This window comes from Pseudorca crassidens, chromosome 20 (genome assembly GCF_039906515.1).
Source record: "Pseudorca crassidens isolate mPseCra1 chromosome 20, mPseCra1.hap1, whole genome shotgun sequence".
Classification (NCBI taxonomy): domain Eukaryota; kingdom Metazoa; phylum Chordata; class Mammalia; order Artiodactyla; family Delphinidae; genus Pseudorca; species Pseudorca crassidens.
The window spans coordinates 8,094,249-8,108,984 of NC_090315.1; the positions used below are offsets into that span (position 1 = coordinate 8,094,249).

Below are 14,736 nucleotides of genomic sequence, written 5' to 3' on the forward strand. Positions count from 1 at the left end.
TAAGCATTATAAATATTATTTACTAAATAAATAATCATTATAAATTATTACACGGTACACTTAAGACATGTACATTTCATGATTTGTGTGTTTCACTTCCAGTCCATGAAAGAACTGTAAACAAATATTGGATGCCAGTAAATGATATACAGGCTGAAGGGTCTGTACCAATATCTGAGATTTTGAAACGCGCCAGAAAAGGAGACGGATGAACAGAGGATGCAAAGATATTCGATAAAGCGAGCGTAGTAAAGTGTCAGTGGTAGAATCTTGGTGGTGGATCTGGGTGTTCGGTATAAAATTTTTTGAACTTTTCTATATGTTGGAAAATGTCTCAATAAAATGCTGGGGGAAAACTCTTGGAATAAGAGTTCAGTGAGGTGGCCAAACCTAAAAGAAATCTTTAAAAATTCACTGCTCTTCCCTATTTTTGTAGGAATAAAAAATTGCCAAAATGTTAATAGCTGTTTTGGCAGAAGATGGAGGAAGGGCTGTGTGGGCAGGTGTATTTCTTCTTTCGTCTCTGAATTAAAATGATCATTAAGAAGTGTTTTTGAGCCTCTATCACTTGCGTCACAGGAAGATAGTTACTACAAATACTCAGCTCCAGCAAAAGAGAAAAACACTGAGGAAGAGACACATTAAAATGTCAACAGTGGTTATTTCTGAGAGGTGATGAGGATTTAAATCAATCTCTCTCTCTCTCTCTCTCTCCCCCCCTCCCTCTGATGCAATTGCAATTTCTAATTCTTCTACAGTGATTTTGCATTATATGGGAATATTTAAAAACTGAAAAAACAGCATGGAGTACTATGCTGCCAGTAACAGGGTGACTTAACAGGGTTCTAAGCCCTTGGTGTGTACTTTGCCAGCCGGTGGAGCCTGGGGGCTGCTTCTCCAATTAATGTTTGCAAAGGCAGGAAAGGAAATACAAGGGATTCCAAAGGAGATTAATTATACTGACACACAGTTCTCCTCACAGAGCCCAGGTGAAGCAACCCCAGTAGAGTTCTAGTTAATAACCTTGAAAAGTTACCCCCATTGCATTAAGGGGGTGGGGGGGAAGCAGGTTTCAAAACAGTTTATAAGGTCTGACCCCAATTTTGAAAATCAAACGAATGAGTATGTATGGCACACCTGCTGCGTGTGTGAACCTGGCCCCCAGATGTCACAGGGACAGCTCAGATCAGTGACATCGTGAGAGATGCCCCTTCCTTCATATGTTCTGTGTTGCACAGCTTTTGAAAACAGCCCATAGGGTGTCATAATCAGGACAGAAAGCTCTTCCCATCTCGAGGGGAAGGCGGTGTAAAGCGAGATTCCATTTCTGTGATAATTATTTCCACATTGATACAGACGTAGAACAAAGCCCGGAGAGAAATGCCCCCAAGAGTGTTAGCAGTAATTATGGGTAATTTCCCTGCCTTTATACTTCCCTGTCTTGCCATATTTTCTTCCCCATTCAGATTGTATTATTTTATAATAATAAAGAAGCAAAGCTATTTCCATTTTGATAAAAAAAGGAATATCAACTATACTTCTGCTGAAAGGCAAAAAAACCCCAGAAGTATATATACGCAGAGCGCAGAGGCCAGGAGGAGATATGGCCAGTGCTAATGCTGGTTTTCTGGGAGGGGCTGGGATGATAGAGGATCCTGCTGTCCGCGCCCCCTTCCACCTTGGCACACTGGTGTTGTTCAAATTTTCAGCAGAGCTCACACTTTTTATAATCAAGAAAAGAGTGGATGGTGTTATTTTGGTAAAGATTCAGCAAAGGGCAGGAAATCAGGGTGGTCCTGGATGGGAGGTGGGTCTGTCTGGGAAGGGAGGATGCTCTGTACGTAGGTGGGTAGCAGGCCATGTGGTGGTACCTGTGTTGTCAGGCATGGAGGCTTGATCGGTGTTCCGTTCTCTCTTCAGGACGATGTTGCCAAACTGGAGAACGGCCGAGACCATCCGCAGCATGGCTAAGGGGCAGCAGAGACACAGATCAGCGAGGCTCAGGGTCCTGACATGTGGTCTAAACTAGCCCCTTAGAAATCTAGCTTAAACAAGGACCTACTGTATAGCACAGGGAACTATACTCAATATCTTCTAATAACCTATAATGCAAAAGAATCAGAAAAAGAATAGATATATGTATATGTATGTATAACTGAATCACTTTGCTGTACACCTGAAACTAACACAACATTGTACATTAACTACACTTCAATTAAAAAATAAGATAATAAAAAAAAGAAATCTAGCTTAAAAACCTTACGTCAAATTATACCACCACCTGACACCAAGCAGGTCTTAAATACATGAACGGATAAATGAATTCTGTATTTTATTTTATTTTTTGGCCACACTGCGTGGCACGAGAGATCTCAGTTCCCTGACCAGGGATTGAACCCGCGTCCGCTGCAGTGGAAGAGCGGAGTTATAACCACTGGACCTCCAGGGAAGTCCCTGAATTCTGTATTTTATATTCAAAGTTTGCTTTATCGTCATTTGGTGTCTGCTCATGTCCATTTTATAGAGCAATGCATAGAAGATTTAAAAGGATTTAGAGAAATGAATGAGGAAGATCTTTAGCAATATGGAAAGATTTCTAAAATATCGAGTAAAAAATTCGAGGTGCAGAATGGTATATATGGCAACCACTATCTATGCAAAAAAAAAAGGCAGAAAATGTCAAGGTCAGTCAATTTTCCTTATTCTTGGTAATTATGTTCTATAGCGTCACCTGAAACACTGAATTATCGAATGTGAACAAACGTTCCTATGGGGGAATACAGGTTTGGTTCCTGGGAGCCTCTGGTCACATTTTCATCAACTGATCAATGCATCACCTTGGTTTATGTGTATTTCTGTTTAAAGGCACCTTATCTGATGGGAATGTAAACTGGTGCATCACTATCTAAAACAGTATAGAGGTTCCTCAAAAAACTAAAAATAGAATTGCAGCAATCCCACTCCTGGGCATATACCCAGACAAAATTCTAACTTGAAAAGATACAAGCACCCCTGTGTTCACAGCAGCACTATTTACAAAAGCCAAGACATGGAAGCAACCTAAATGTCCATTGACAGATAACTGGATAAAGAAAATGTGGTACATATATACAATGGAATACTACTCAGCCATAAAAAAGAATGAAATAATGCCATTTGCAGCAACATGGATGGACCTAGAGATTATCATAGTAAGTGAAGTAGGTCAGAAAGAGAAAGACAAATATCATATGATATCACTTATATGTGGAATCTAAAATACGACACAAATGAGCATATCAATGAAATTGAAACAGACTCACAGACACGGAGAACAGACTTGTGGTTGCCAAGGGGTGGGGGGTAGGGGAGGGAAGGAGTGGGAGTTTGGGATTAGCAGATGCAAACTAGTGTATATAGGATGGATAAACAACAAGGTCCTACTGTATAGCACAGGGAACACTCTTCAATATCCTGTGATAAACCATAATGGAAAGGAATATGAAAAAGAATACCCACACACACACACACACACGTATATAACCCAGTCACTTTGGTATACAGCAGAAATTAACACAACATTGTAAATCAACTATACTTCAATAAAATTTTTTTAAAGACATCTTATCTGATATACAGCATTGATTCACATTGAACTCACAACCAACATTCGCTACAACTGGAGTCTGAAGGAAGCTCTTCTCACACACGTATTTTCTCTGTAAAGCACATCACAGCCTTCCTGCTCTTAGGGACACCAGACAGCATTAAGCACTACATTTAGGGGGACATTTCAGACAGTGAAATCACCAACCAAAAAGCACCCCAAAAGTGAAAAGCATGGCACTCAACAGACTGTAGAAAGGACAGTGGTTTACAGTATGGGCTGGAACAAGAAGGCTGAATGTCACCCCGTGAGACTTCAGTTGGGTGCACACTGGGCAACTCAAAACTTTCACTCCTCTATGCATGACAGCAATGACCACAAAAGCACCAGGATATCTGGTTTGGGGGTTACGAATAAATGTCGTGTGTAGGTGAATTCTCCAACTCGGACATCGTAAAAGAAGATCGATTGTATTAATATTTGCACGTCTGCGCAAAGCGGCTAGAAATCTCGCCGTGAGTGGGCAATGCTGCCCCCTAGAGGACGTCTCGGGAACGTGCAGGGGTTGGTTAGCATAGGGATGGGGGCCACCCTGGCAATGTTTCTGGATGCCACAGAGACTGGGCAGGTGGGAACCAGAGGCGTTGCCCTTCTGTATCACAAACAGTTGCCCACATTCCGTTTGATTGCGAAACGTCCCAGTGGACATTCACGTCTGTGAAATCATGGTTTGGAATGCTCTGAGACTAACCCCAGCAGTTTTATGTATACACACAAAAGTGTTTTGTGTTTGGTTTTAATACACAGTGCATTTTCTAGGAGGATAGTCACTGAGGAATCCGAGGGAAGGCTGGTCTTGGTTTTGTTCAGAACTTATCAAGATTTGGTCATCGCGTCAAAGCCTCCTCGTCTCCACCCGCGAAGCTGCCCGCGGCTTGGAGTGGACCATATAACACGCCTACATCAGGCTGGGCTCCTGCCTGCTGCTTTCGAGGTGATGCTTCAGACCAGCGCCAACACCCAGCTACCTCATCCACGTTCCTCCTAGAACAGTCTTCACGATTTACGGATTGAAAAGGACACTGATCTATTTTCACTTACTCCGTGCCAGGTCCTGTTCCAAACACTCACAAATGACCTCATGTCACCTTCGGAACAACTCACTGAGCCAAATCCTGCAATAGCATCTTGCGATGGGAAACAGTAAAACGCCCATTTGACAGACAGGGAAACCGAGGCACATTCGGGTAATCAACTTACCCAGGATCACCCAGCTCATAAGCGGCATGGCTGAGACACACCCGGCGGTCTGGCCCTGGGGTCTGTATTCTTAACGGCCGTGCAGCCCTTTCCGTCCCTCTTTCAGCATAAAATTCGGACGTTTGTACGAACGTAGAGCACACACAGAAAAGCACACAGAGCACCTCCATGCCGCTCAGTGAGATCTTACAAAACGAACACACCAGTGGGCCAGCCCCTCAGAAGCCCCCTTCTGGCCACTCACTGAACTCGGACAGATGGCACACTCACAGGATTGCAGGGAAGCAGCCAGGTTCAAAAGTGCACGGACTGTACGGGTCTGTGTGTTCCAAATTCAAGAGCGGGCGAAACAACTCCATGTTGTTAGATGCCAACACAGTGGTGATGGGGGTTGCGGCGAGGGGAAGGGGCTTGAGGGGGCTTCGAGGTGCGGGTGATATGGGGCGTCACCTGCAGAAATTCCCCTGAGCTGGGCGCTTTGGCACCGCGCTCATTTGCCGGTGTCTGTGCTACATAAGCTTCTGTACAAAGTTTACTTAGGAAAAGGGAGTGCCGGAAGGTGGAGGGGGGAGCCCTTCTGGGAGACCCATGCCAAAAATGCGTAACCCGAATCTAATCACGAGGAAACACACGCACGTTGACAAAACAACTGGTCTGTAATCTCCCCAAGTGTCAAGGTCACGAACGATAAAGACTCAGGACCAGTTCCAGATGGATGGAGAGTAAAGTGTGACGACTAGATGCAACGTGTGTGATCCTGGACTGGGGAAGTGTGTGTGTGTGTGTGTGTGTGTGTGTGTGTGTGTGTGTGTTTAACTTAAAAAAAATTTTTTTTGCTATAAAGGACATTATTGGGACAGTTGGCATAAGGTCTGTGGATTAGATAACAGTACTAACAGTGCCAATGTTAACTTCCTAATGATGATTCTGTACTGTGTTTGTGTCAGAGAATGTTCTTAGGAAATAAGCACAGACAGATTCGGCGGGGGGGGCGATAAGATGAGTAATGCCCCCTCTCCGCAAAATGTCCACGGTCTGAATCCTGTGAATGTTACCTTGCAGGGAAAAATAGACTTTACCGATGTGATGAAATTCAGGATCTTAAAACGGGAGATTAATCTTGCATTATCCAGGTGGGTCCGAAACGTAATCATAAGCGTTCTTATAAGAGGGAGGCAGAGGGGGAAGGCCACATGAGCAGAGGTTAGAGTGATGCATTTTGGGTTTTTTTTCAATTTTTTTGGCCGCGCCGCGTACCTTTCGGGATCTTAGTTCCCCAACCAGGGATCGCACCCAGGCCCTGGCATGAAAGCGCAGAGTCCTAACCACTGGACCACCAGGGGAGTCCCTAGAGTGATGCATTTTGAAGACGCAGAAAAGGGCCATGAGCTAAGGCATACGGGTGGCCTCTGAAAGCTGAAAAAGGCAAGAAAACGAATTCTTCCCAGAGCCTCCAGAAGGGACCTGCTCTGCTGACACCTTGACTTTAACGAGTAAGACTGATTTTTGACTTCTGACCTCCAGAACCGTGAGGGAATAAATGTGTGTTGTTATAAGCCACTAGGTTTGTGGTCACTTGTGACAGTGGTCATCGGAAATACGAAGGGTGACGGGATCCCTGGGCTACACCCCCACTCTCGAACAGCTCAGAACAAGTAATCAGAAAGACAGACAAGGATAAAGCAGATGTGGCAAGATGGTAATGTTTGAGGACTCTGGGAGAAGGTATGCGGCGATTCTGTGTACTCTAAAACTTTTCTGTAAATCTGAAATTATTCAAAATAAAGAGGTTAGGGGGCTTCCCTGGTGGTCCAGTGGTTGAGACTCGCGCTCCCAATGCAGGGGGCGCAGGTTCGATCCCTGGTCAGGGAACTAGATCCCACATGCTGCAACTAAAGGTTTGCATGCCGCAACTAAAGACTCCCCATGCCACAACTAAAAGATCCTGCATGCCACAACTAAAAGGATCTCACATGCTGCAACAAAGATCTCGCGTGCCGCAACTAAGACCCAGCACAGCCAAATAAGTATTTTTTTTTTTAAAAAAAGAGGTTAAAAAGATCCCTGAAAGCAGAAGGGGGGGGGGTGTTGGTCACTGGCCTGACAGCTTCAAGAAGCCTTACTCTGAAGGACACACAAGAAACAGCTAACAGAGGTGGCCTCCTGGGAGCCCGGGACACTGGAATGATCATAGACTTTTAGCTCTTTTTGAATTTCATACCCCTTGAAATGTAGTCAAGAAAAAGATCACTGCTGAGAAAAGACTCAGTTTCTGGAATTAGACAGTGAAATTGCAGTGATGAGTCACACCACCTTGTGAATATGTTACAAATACTGAACTGTATACTTGACAATGGCGAATTTTACGGTCCATGAATTCTAGTCCCCCAGGGAAAAAAGGTTTTGGTATAGTTTTCGGGGCACGCTGGGGTGTGCAACAAATCTGAATTTTTCCTTTCGATCTCCATCAGGATCGTAACTCCTTGTGGAAAGTATCTGTTCCTTATTCACCTTCTAAGTGTATCCTCTGTATACAGTAAGCACTCCATAAATGTGTTCACGAATGAACTTCAGCTTGCCGCTTTGGGGGGAAGAATTCCTTCCACAGTCCCCACTACTTTTGGGATTCAATCTTATCCCTTATCAAGGTCTTCGGCACCCTGTCCCCAATCCTCCCACCTGCTCCAGCCTCGGGTCCCCTCAGTTACTCCAACCAGCCAGGCCAACCTCTTTAATCCCCGCCAACACCTGACACTCTCTCTTGCCCCCAGGCTTTTGCCCTGGGAGTTCCCTCCCCAGAGGCGGTCCAGAACCACCTACACCTGCTTAATTCCTGCCTGACCGTCGGGGCTCAGCCAAGCGCCGCCTCTTCCAGGGGCTGCCCCGCCCCTTCCGAGACCCCACACCCACCCCCCGACCCACAGTCACTACTCCATGCACCTTCCAGCCACCACTCTTCCAGGGGATCAACTTTAATCCACTTGTGTGATTTGATGCTCCCGGGGGTCTCAGCACTCCAGGGGGCAGGGGCTTGCTCTGTCTTGGTCACAGTTCATTTCTCCCAGCGTCTGCAGGGGTCTGGCCCGCAGACTCCATCATGTGTTGAATGAATCGATATACGAGTGAACAAATGGCCAAGAGTTAACTAGTCGGGGGTACATGACTGAGGCGTGACCTGGGGCAAGCCAGTGGCCTCCTGGGCCTAGGTTTCCCCTGCTGGGCAGTGGGAGGGGCTGGGCGGGGGGGTCAGGGGGCTGGGGTGTCGGGAACAGCCCAGGGTCCCAGAAACGCTGGGAGGTTTTGCGGCAGGGCAAGCGAGGTACCCCTCAAAAGATAAATAAATGAGCACATCTCCTGATAGACTCACAAAGGCATCATCACCCCTAACAAACCGGATGATTATTCATCCTTAACATCAGCTCAGACCTGACCCAGACTCGAGTTCCCCCGGTGGCCTTTTACGGTTGGCTTCGGAACCTGCGTGGGTTCCAAGCACCCGGCGAACCTGACGCCTGAGGGGTTGGCAGTCAGCTCTGGCTGCTGACTTCAACCCCGCCGGCAGTAAGCAAGCCCCAACCTGCACGGGCGGAGGCGCGGGGCTGGCGAGGCTACGACGGCCTCACGTGACAGGAGCTCACCTCCCTGCGTGCTAGGCTCCCTGTTCCACCTCCCTGGTGGCATCGACGGCGCCAACGTGGATGGGAAGTGAGGAGGGGCGTGGAGGTCCTGCTTCCACTGGCCCCGAACGCTCTCTGCCCTGGGCTTCCCGTGGGCGACCCAGAGGCGCCCACCTGCCTCTCTGGAAACGGATCACGGGCTGGCTTTGGAGTCAGACCCGGGTTCTACCACCACCTCATCAAAGGCAGTGAGTCCTATAGGGCAGACACCCCACCTCCCTGGACCTCTGTGTCCTTCTTTCTTTTTGGCCATGCCATGAGGCTTGTGGGAGCTTAGTTTCCCGACCAGGGATCGAACCCAGGGCCATCCCTAACCTACGAGTCCTAACCACTGGACCGCCAGGGAACTCCCCATCTCTGTCTCCTCTTTCTTCCAAAGGAGAGTCTAGAAAAAAGGTGACCGGCTGGCTCCACTCCTTGGAAGTGAGACACAAAATCACACTGTTATGAGACCCCATCCACCTGCCACACCAGCAAAAGCAAAAAAGCTGACAACAGTGGTTGCTGACAACCACGTCGGGGGAACAGGTGCTCCAGACACAGGGTGGGAGAAACTGGAAACTAGCGCCACCTTCTGGACGGCGGCGAGGTCGATTCAGTACAATTTAAAAAAACAGAGTGGGGTTAGGGGAAGGGAAAGGGGCTGGGGGTTAGAGCACCGCTGGATCTGGTGCCAGGTTCCTGGGGGAGGGGTGGGGGGTTCACGACCCTCTGCTCTCTACTTGCATACCTGTTTGAAAGGTTCCGTAAGAAAAAGGTAAAAAGCAAAATTATTCAGCAGTAAAAAGGAAGGAAGCACGGATACATACGACCACATGGATGAAACTTCAAACCATCATGCCGAGGGAAGAAAGCCAGCCACAGAGGATGATATATTGTATAATTCCATCTATATGACAGGTCCCGGATAAGCAAATCCATAGACACAGGAAGCAGATCTGTGGTTGCCAGGGGCTGGCATTGGAAAACCAGCAGACGACCGCAAAGGGGAACAAGTTATCTTCTTGGGTCACTGAAGATGTTCTAAAATTGGCTGTGGGGATGGCTGCACAGCTCTGAAGGTACTAAAAGCCACTGGCTTGTATTTGGCCACGCCACAGGGCCTGCGGGATCCTAGTTCCCTAACCAGGGATCGAACCTGGGCCCTCGGCAGTGAAAGTGCGGAGTCCTAGCCCCTGGACCGCCAGGGAATTCCCTGACATATAATTTGAATAGGTAAATGTTTTGGTATGTGAATGATATCTCAATAAGGCTGTTAGATTTCCGTGAAAGCTGGATAAAACCAAAAACTGCACCTCTCCTTGGACTCAGTATTTTGTGGCTTAAGAACTGATCCTGCAGTTCTGTTCGCCCACAAGCACAAAGATCTACTTATAAGGATATTCCTGGGCACTTTTTGATTCCAACAGCAATAGGAGGCAGTCACCCGAAGGGTGTGTCTGCAAGGGACAGACGGGTTACAAGAATCACAGTTCATCTAAACAGTGAAACCTTCTGCAACCACAAAAAACCCTGAAATTCACCTATACCTACAAAACCAGAATGACTGCCAAACACGCTGTTTGGTGGGAAAAGTAGGGGACAAAGCCCACGCTAGCACGGGGGGCGATGAGCTGAACGTTCTACCCCAGTGCTGCCCAGGACCCAGGCCTGATATGCCAGGTGTTTTCATTGTTACTTGGTGCCTCTGAGCGGATACTGGGAGGAAGGTCAGGGAGGTGGGGCCCATCTGGATCAACCACTGTGCAGGAACTTTTAAATCAGGAGAGAAATACAGTAACATTTTTTTGGGGGGGGGGGGTGGGCGGGCAGCACGCAGGATCTCAGTTCTCCCACCAGGGATAGAACCCACGCCCCCTGCAGTGGAAGTGCAGAGTCTTAGCCACTGGACCACCAGGGAAGTCCCAGAAATTCGGTAACATTTTGATCAACATTACAGAAGAACATCAGCCCTGGGGCTGGAGAATAATGTGTGTCTTTTCTTACATGTCTGAAATATTTCTGGCAGGAGATGCAGGAAACTTAACAGTGGAAAACTGGGCTCAGAGGGGCCCAGGGCGACTCGGTTTTCACACGATGACCTTTGATCATATTCAGATTATGTCACTACATGCCGACGGTGCTGCAAAATTTTTGTTTCGGGACTGGAAAAATTGGAGCTGCTACCCGCGCCCACCACACGGCAGGAGGGTTACTTGAGGTGACCTGTGTCAGGAGGGCAGGCGGTACCTGAGGGGCTCAGGCCCCCACTGTGGCCTCCATCTGAATTTGTTTGTCAGTTGCCCAGGGAGGAGCAGGGCAGTTACGCAACCCGTGGTTGGGAAATCTAGCAGGGAGGCCTGGGACCCTGTGTCAATATGCCTGAGGACGCTGGCCTGTTTGCTGCCTGGGTGGACAGCCAACCTGGCACTGGGTCTCCAGCCCTCCCCATTGGCCCTGGAGCCCACAGTGGCTCCCGAGGCCTTCCGCAGCCCCAGAGACCAGAGGAGAATGAGACTCAGCACCGGACCCGCTCAGAACTGGAAATCAAGGTCTCCACGGGACTGGTGAAAGGAATCACAATTCATCCAGACAATGAAACGCCAGGTAGCCGGAGAAAAGACTGAGATTTCCCCCTCTATGTGCGCATAATGGGTTGAATCGTGTCCCCCTACTCCCTCCAAAAATACATTAAAATCCTAATGCCTGGGACCTCTCAGAATGTGACCTGACTTGGGTATTGGGTCGTTGCAGCTGTAATTATTTAAGTTAAGATGAGATCACATGGGAGTGCGGTGGCCCCTAATCCAAAATGGCGGGTGTCCCATAAAAGGGGAGATTTGCATAAAGATGCTTGGGCAGGGAGGCGCGCGCACCGCATGAAGCTGAAGGCGGAGGTCAGCTGACGTTTCTAACAAGGAAACCACCAGAAGTTAGGGGAGGGGAAGGCAACAGATTCTCCCAGGACCGACCAACCCCACCAACACCTCGATCTCGGACTTCTGGCCTCCAGAACTGGGACATGATCAATTTCACTTGTTTAAGGCACTCGGTTTATGGTGCTTTGTGATGGCAGCCCTGGCAAACGAATACAGTACTGCAACGGAACTACTGTCAAAATGTACTGTTTGGTGAGAAAGGTGGGGGGCAAAGCAGCAGAACACGGATAATGAGCTGAGTATTTCACCCCAGTGCCCCCGAGCCCAGACCAACCAAGGAAGACCCTGGGCCAGGGGCAGGGTCTTCCCTGCACCCTCGCTTCAGCCTCCTCCTGCCCTCCAGTCCATCCTCCACACGGCCCAGAGCTGCTCCTCCACGGCTCCCAGCCCACCCATGGCTCCCCAGTGCCCTCAGGACAAATCCCAGCCCCTCAGGCTGGCATTTGAGACCCCACCTGCCTCTGTGGCTCCATCTCCCCACTCCCCTGGGTCACCCACTAATTGAATCCATTCGAGAAGTTTCAATTCCTCAAACATGCCACACCTTTCCTGCCTCAGGGCTTTTGCACACGCTGTTTCCCCCTGCCTAGACCGCTCTTCGCAGATAGCACCAATGCTCACACCTTCGGCTCTCCAGGCCTTTGCGCAAACATCACCATCTCAGTGTGTCCTTCCCGATCCCCTACTTAAAGCTTCCTCCTTCCTCCGTTCCCTGTTTTAGTTTTCAAACCAAGCAATGAATGGCCAGGTGTCCACCCCCATCCTTCATGGGGGGCTCTGGGCTCATGGCTCACTCACAGGTGATTTCCTCGTGGGTGAATCCCAGGACCCGCAGGGACTCCAGTGTCTCCTGGAAGAGCTCACGCTCCTGGCCCGGAGAGGATGATGGCCCGTTGGTCAGGAAGCGGTAGTGGGAGAACGGCTCGAGGAGGAGGTCGGCTGTAGGAATAACGGGGGGAGGCCAAGGTCAAGAATGAGCTGTAGAGTCAGACTCAAGTCCCGGCTTCCTCAATAGCCACCCCAGGAAGAGCATCACTTCCCCACTAGGAACCTCGGTCTCCTCCTCTGTCAAACGAGTGGGGATCCATTCTTCAAGGGTTTGGTGGGAAGGGCCAGGCGTGAAGTGGGTACTTAGCACATATTAGACCTTTCCTCTTCCCTCCTTCCATAATGATCCTCAAGTCGCAGAGTTGCCCAGAGAAGGCAGGAGCCGCCCACTGGCAGAAGCAACAGGGCTGCGGGTGCCTGAGTTAGCAGAAGCCATGGGACAGGAGGGGTCGATGGCACAGGGTTCGGAAGCCACCGTAAGCAGGAGGCTGGGTGCGGAGGGGCCAGGAGGCGGCCCAAGCTACGGGGTGGAAGAAGCCAGAATGACAGGGAGCCACAGGGCAGCGGGGCCACTGTAGACGAGACAGCCTTGGGGCGTTTCCACAGCCAGAGGGCTGGAGGAGCGCAGAGCAGGAGACAGAAGGAGTCTCAGGCAGGAGCCATGAGGCAGCAGGAGCCTACAAGCCACGCAAACCACGATCTTCGGGAACCACGAGATGGCAAAGCTGGAGTTGTTACAGCACCCGCTGGAGTAAGCAGAGCCCCGGAGTTTCAGGAGAGAAGTGAGTGTGGGCAGGAGACACGTGGCCACGTAGCTGGCATGAGCAAGACCCGGGAGACAGCGGGAACCAGAGGGCAGCAGAGTCTGGGGGTGGCAGGAGTCGAGAGGCGGCAGAAACCAGGGGCGGTGGGATCCGGGAGGCGAGAGAATCCACCACCCAGCAGGAGCCTGACACAAAGCAGGTGCTTGACAAAGGTTAGTGCCTCCCATGTCCTCCGCCCCAGGGGGTCCACACGCGGCTACCACCCAGACCCCGGGGAGGGGTGGGGAGCCACTGGACACTAACCCTTGAGCTGCTCCCCGGCGCCTCCCAGCAGCTGGTAGAAGATGTGGAAGCTGCATTCGTCCTTGGCCTGGCGGATGGCCCTCGACTTCTCCAGCAGGTCTGGGCGGGGGGTGAGTTAAGGTGCTCCATGGAGGGGAACCCCCTGCTATCCCGTGGAACAGTGGAGTCACTCATAGCCCCGGCCGGCGACCTGGTCGCTAACTGGACCAGTGGCTTTGGACATGTGTCACTTAAGCCTCAAGTCTTAGTTTCCTCATCTGTGCAAGGGGCCCGATAATAACACCCGTCCATGAGTCTATGAGGTGCTGTCGGGGTAAATGAGTTATTACGTGTCAAACACTGGAGCTGTGCCTGGTTTTTCGTTACCAAGGATAAGAATACCTCCTGCTGTCATGACCCTCTCAGCCTCAGTTTCCCCGTATGACTACTGGGGCTCTCAGCTTCTCCCTCTGGGAAAGCCACATGGCACGTTTACACACTGAAAATTGGTGAGACGCCTTAAAGGAAAATAAAACATCTGACAATTGGTGTGGCCGTCTGTGTCCTTCACTCAGGGACCTCCGAGCACATATTGTGCACAACTGTCATAATGCAGGACCTGCCTTGGGGAGCCTCGCCCAAGGTGGACTGCAAACCACTGACCCAACACCCTGGGGCGCTAACCTGCTTGGGTGAGACAGGGAGGACCCACGGGAGGAGGTCCCACAGGGCAAGGTGGGCTGAAGGGAGCATGCACGACCTGTGAGACCCTGGGTGATGACAGCCCCGAGCCTCGTTTTCCTCGTCTGTGAAATGGGATAACAGCATCTGCCTCACAGGGTTACAGAGACGAGGAACTGAGTTAACATATGGAGAGTTCTCAAGACACTGCTAGGCACGCAGTAAACCCTCAAGAAATGTTGGACATGCTGATGCTGGTGTGAGGGGTCAGGCCAAGCCCGGGATCCAACTGTTTGACCCCGGGGGTGGCACCTGCCCCGCGAACACCAATGACCACAGGCTGGTCATTGGCCCCGAGGCAGAGACAGCCAGGAAGGAGAGCCGTGCCTGGTGGGGGCAGCCCCAACTGGATGGGGAGTGTAGATGGGAGAAAGTTAGCGTTTGGAAGCAGGCAGAGAAGACTCCGGGGTCCGTGGAGGCCTGGGATGGCAGGATGGATGGGGCAGGGAGAGCCGTGAGCTCTAAGAAGTTGTGTGAGCAGGAACCGTGATGCAGAGGGGTGACGGGCCGCAGGAACTGTGGGGATCAGAAGCTGGTGGCGGCAGGGGACATGAGGCCTTGAGCCCAAGGAAGAAGTTACCAGGTGGCAGCAGAGTCCATGGGGCCCAGCTGCTTGACAGCGAGATCCCTGTTTCCTTACTCCCTAAGCCCTCTTAGGAAAAACCCTTCACCAACACACT

General features: G+C 50.2%; 1 protein-coding gene across 6 annotated transcripts in view; it reads right to left on the minus strand.

Moving 5' to 3' along the window:
* MYH14 (myosin heavy chain 14) overlaps nt 1–14,736 on the minus strand; it is a 91,111-nt gene that overhangs the window by 58,245 nt on the left and 18,130 nt on the right. For all 6 annotated transcript variants that reach the window (XM_067718938.1, XM_067718936.1, XM_067718937.1 and 3 more), the window contains 3 exons: nt 13,337–13,435; nt 12,240–12,380; nt 1,872–1,967 (listed from right to left, as the gene is read on the minus strand). In XM_067718938.1, coding sequence (XP_067575039.1) covers nt 1,872–1,967; nt 12,240–12,380; nt 13,337–13,435 — 336 coding nt within the window. The remainder of the gene's footprint in view (nt 1–1,871; nt 1,968–12,239; nt 12,381–13,336; nt 13,436–14,736) is intronic.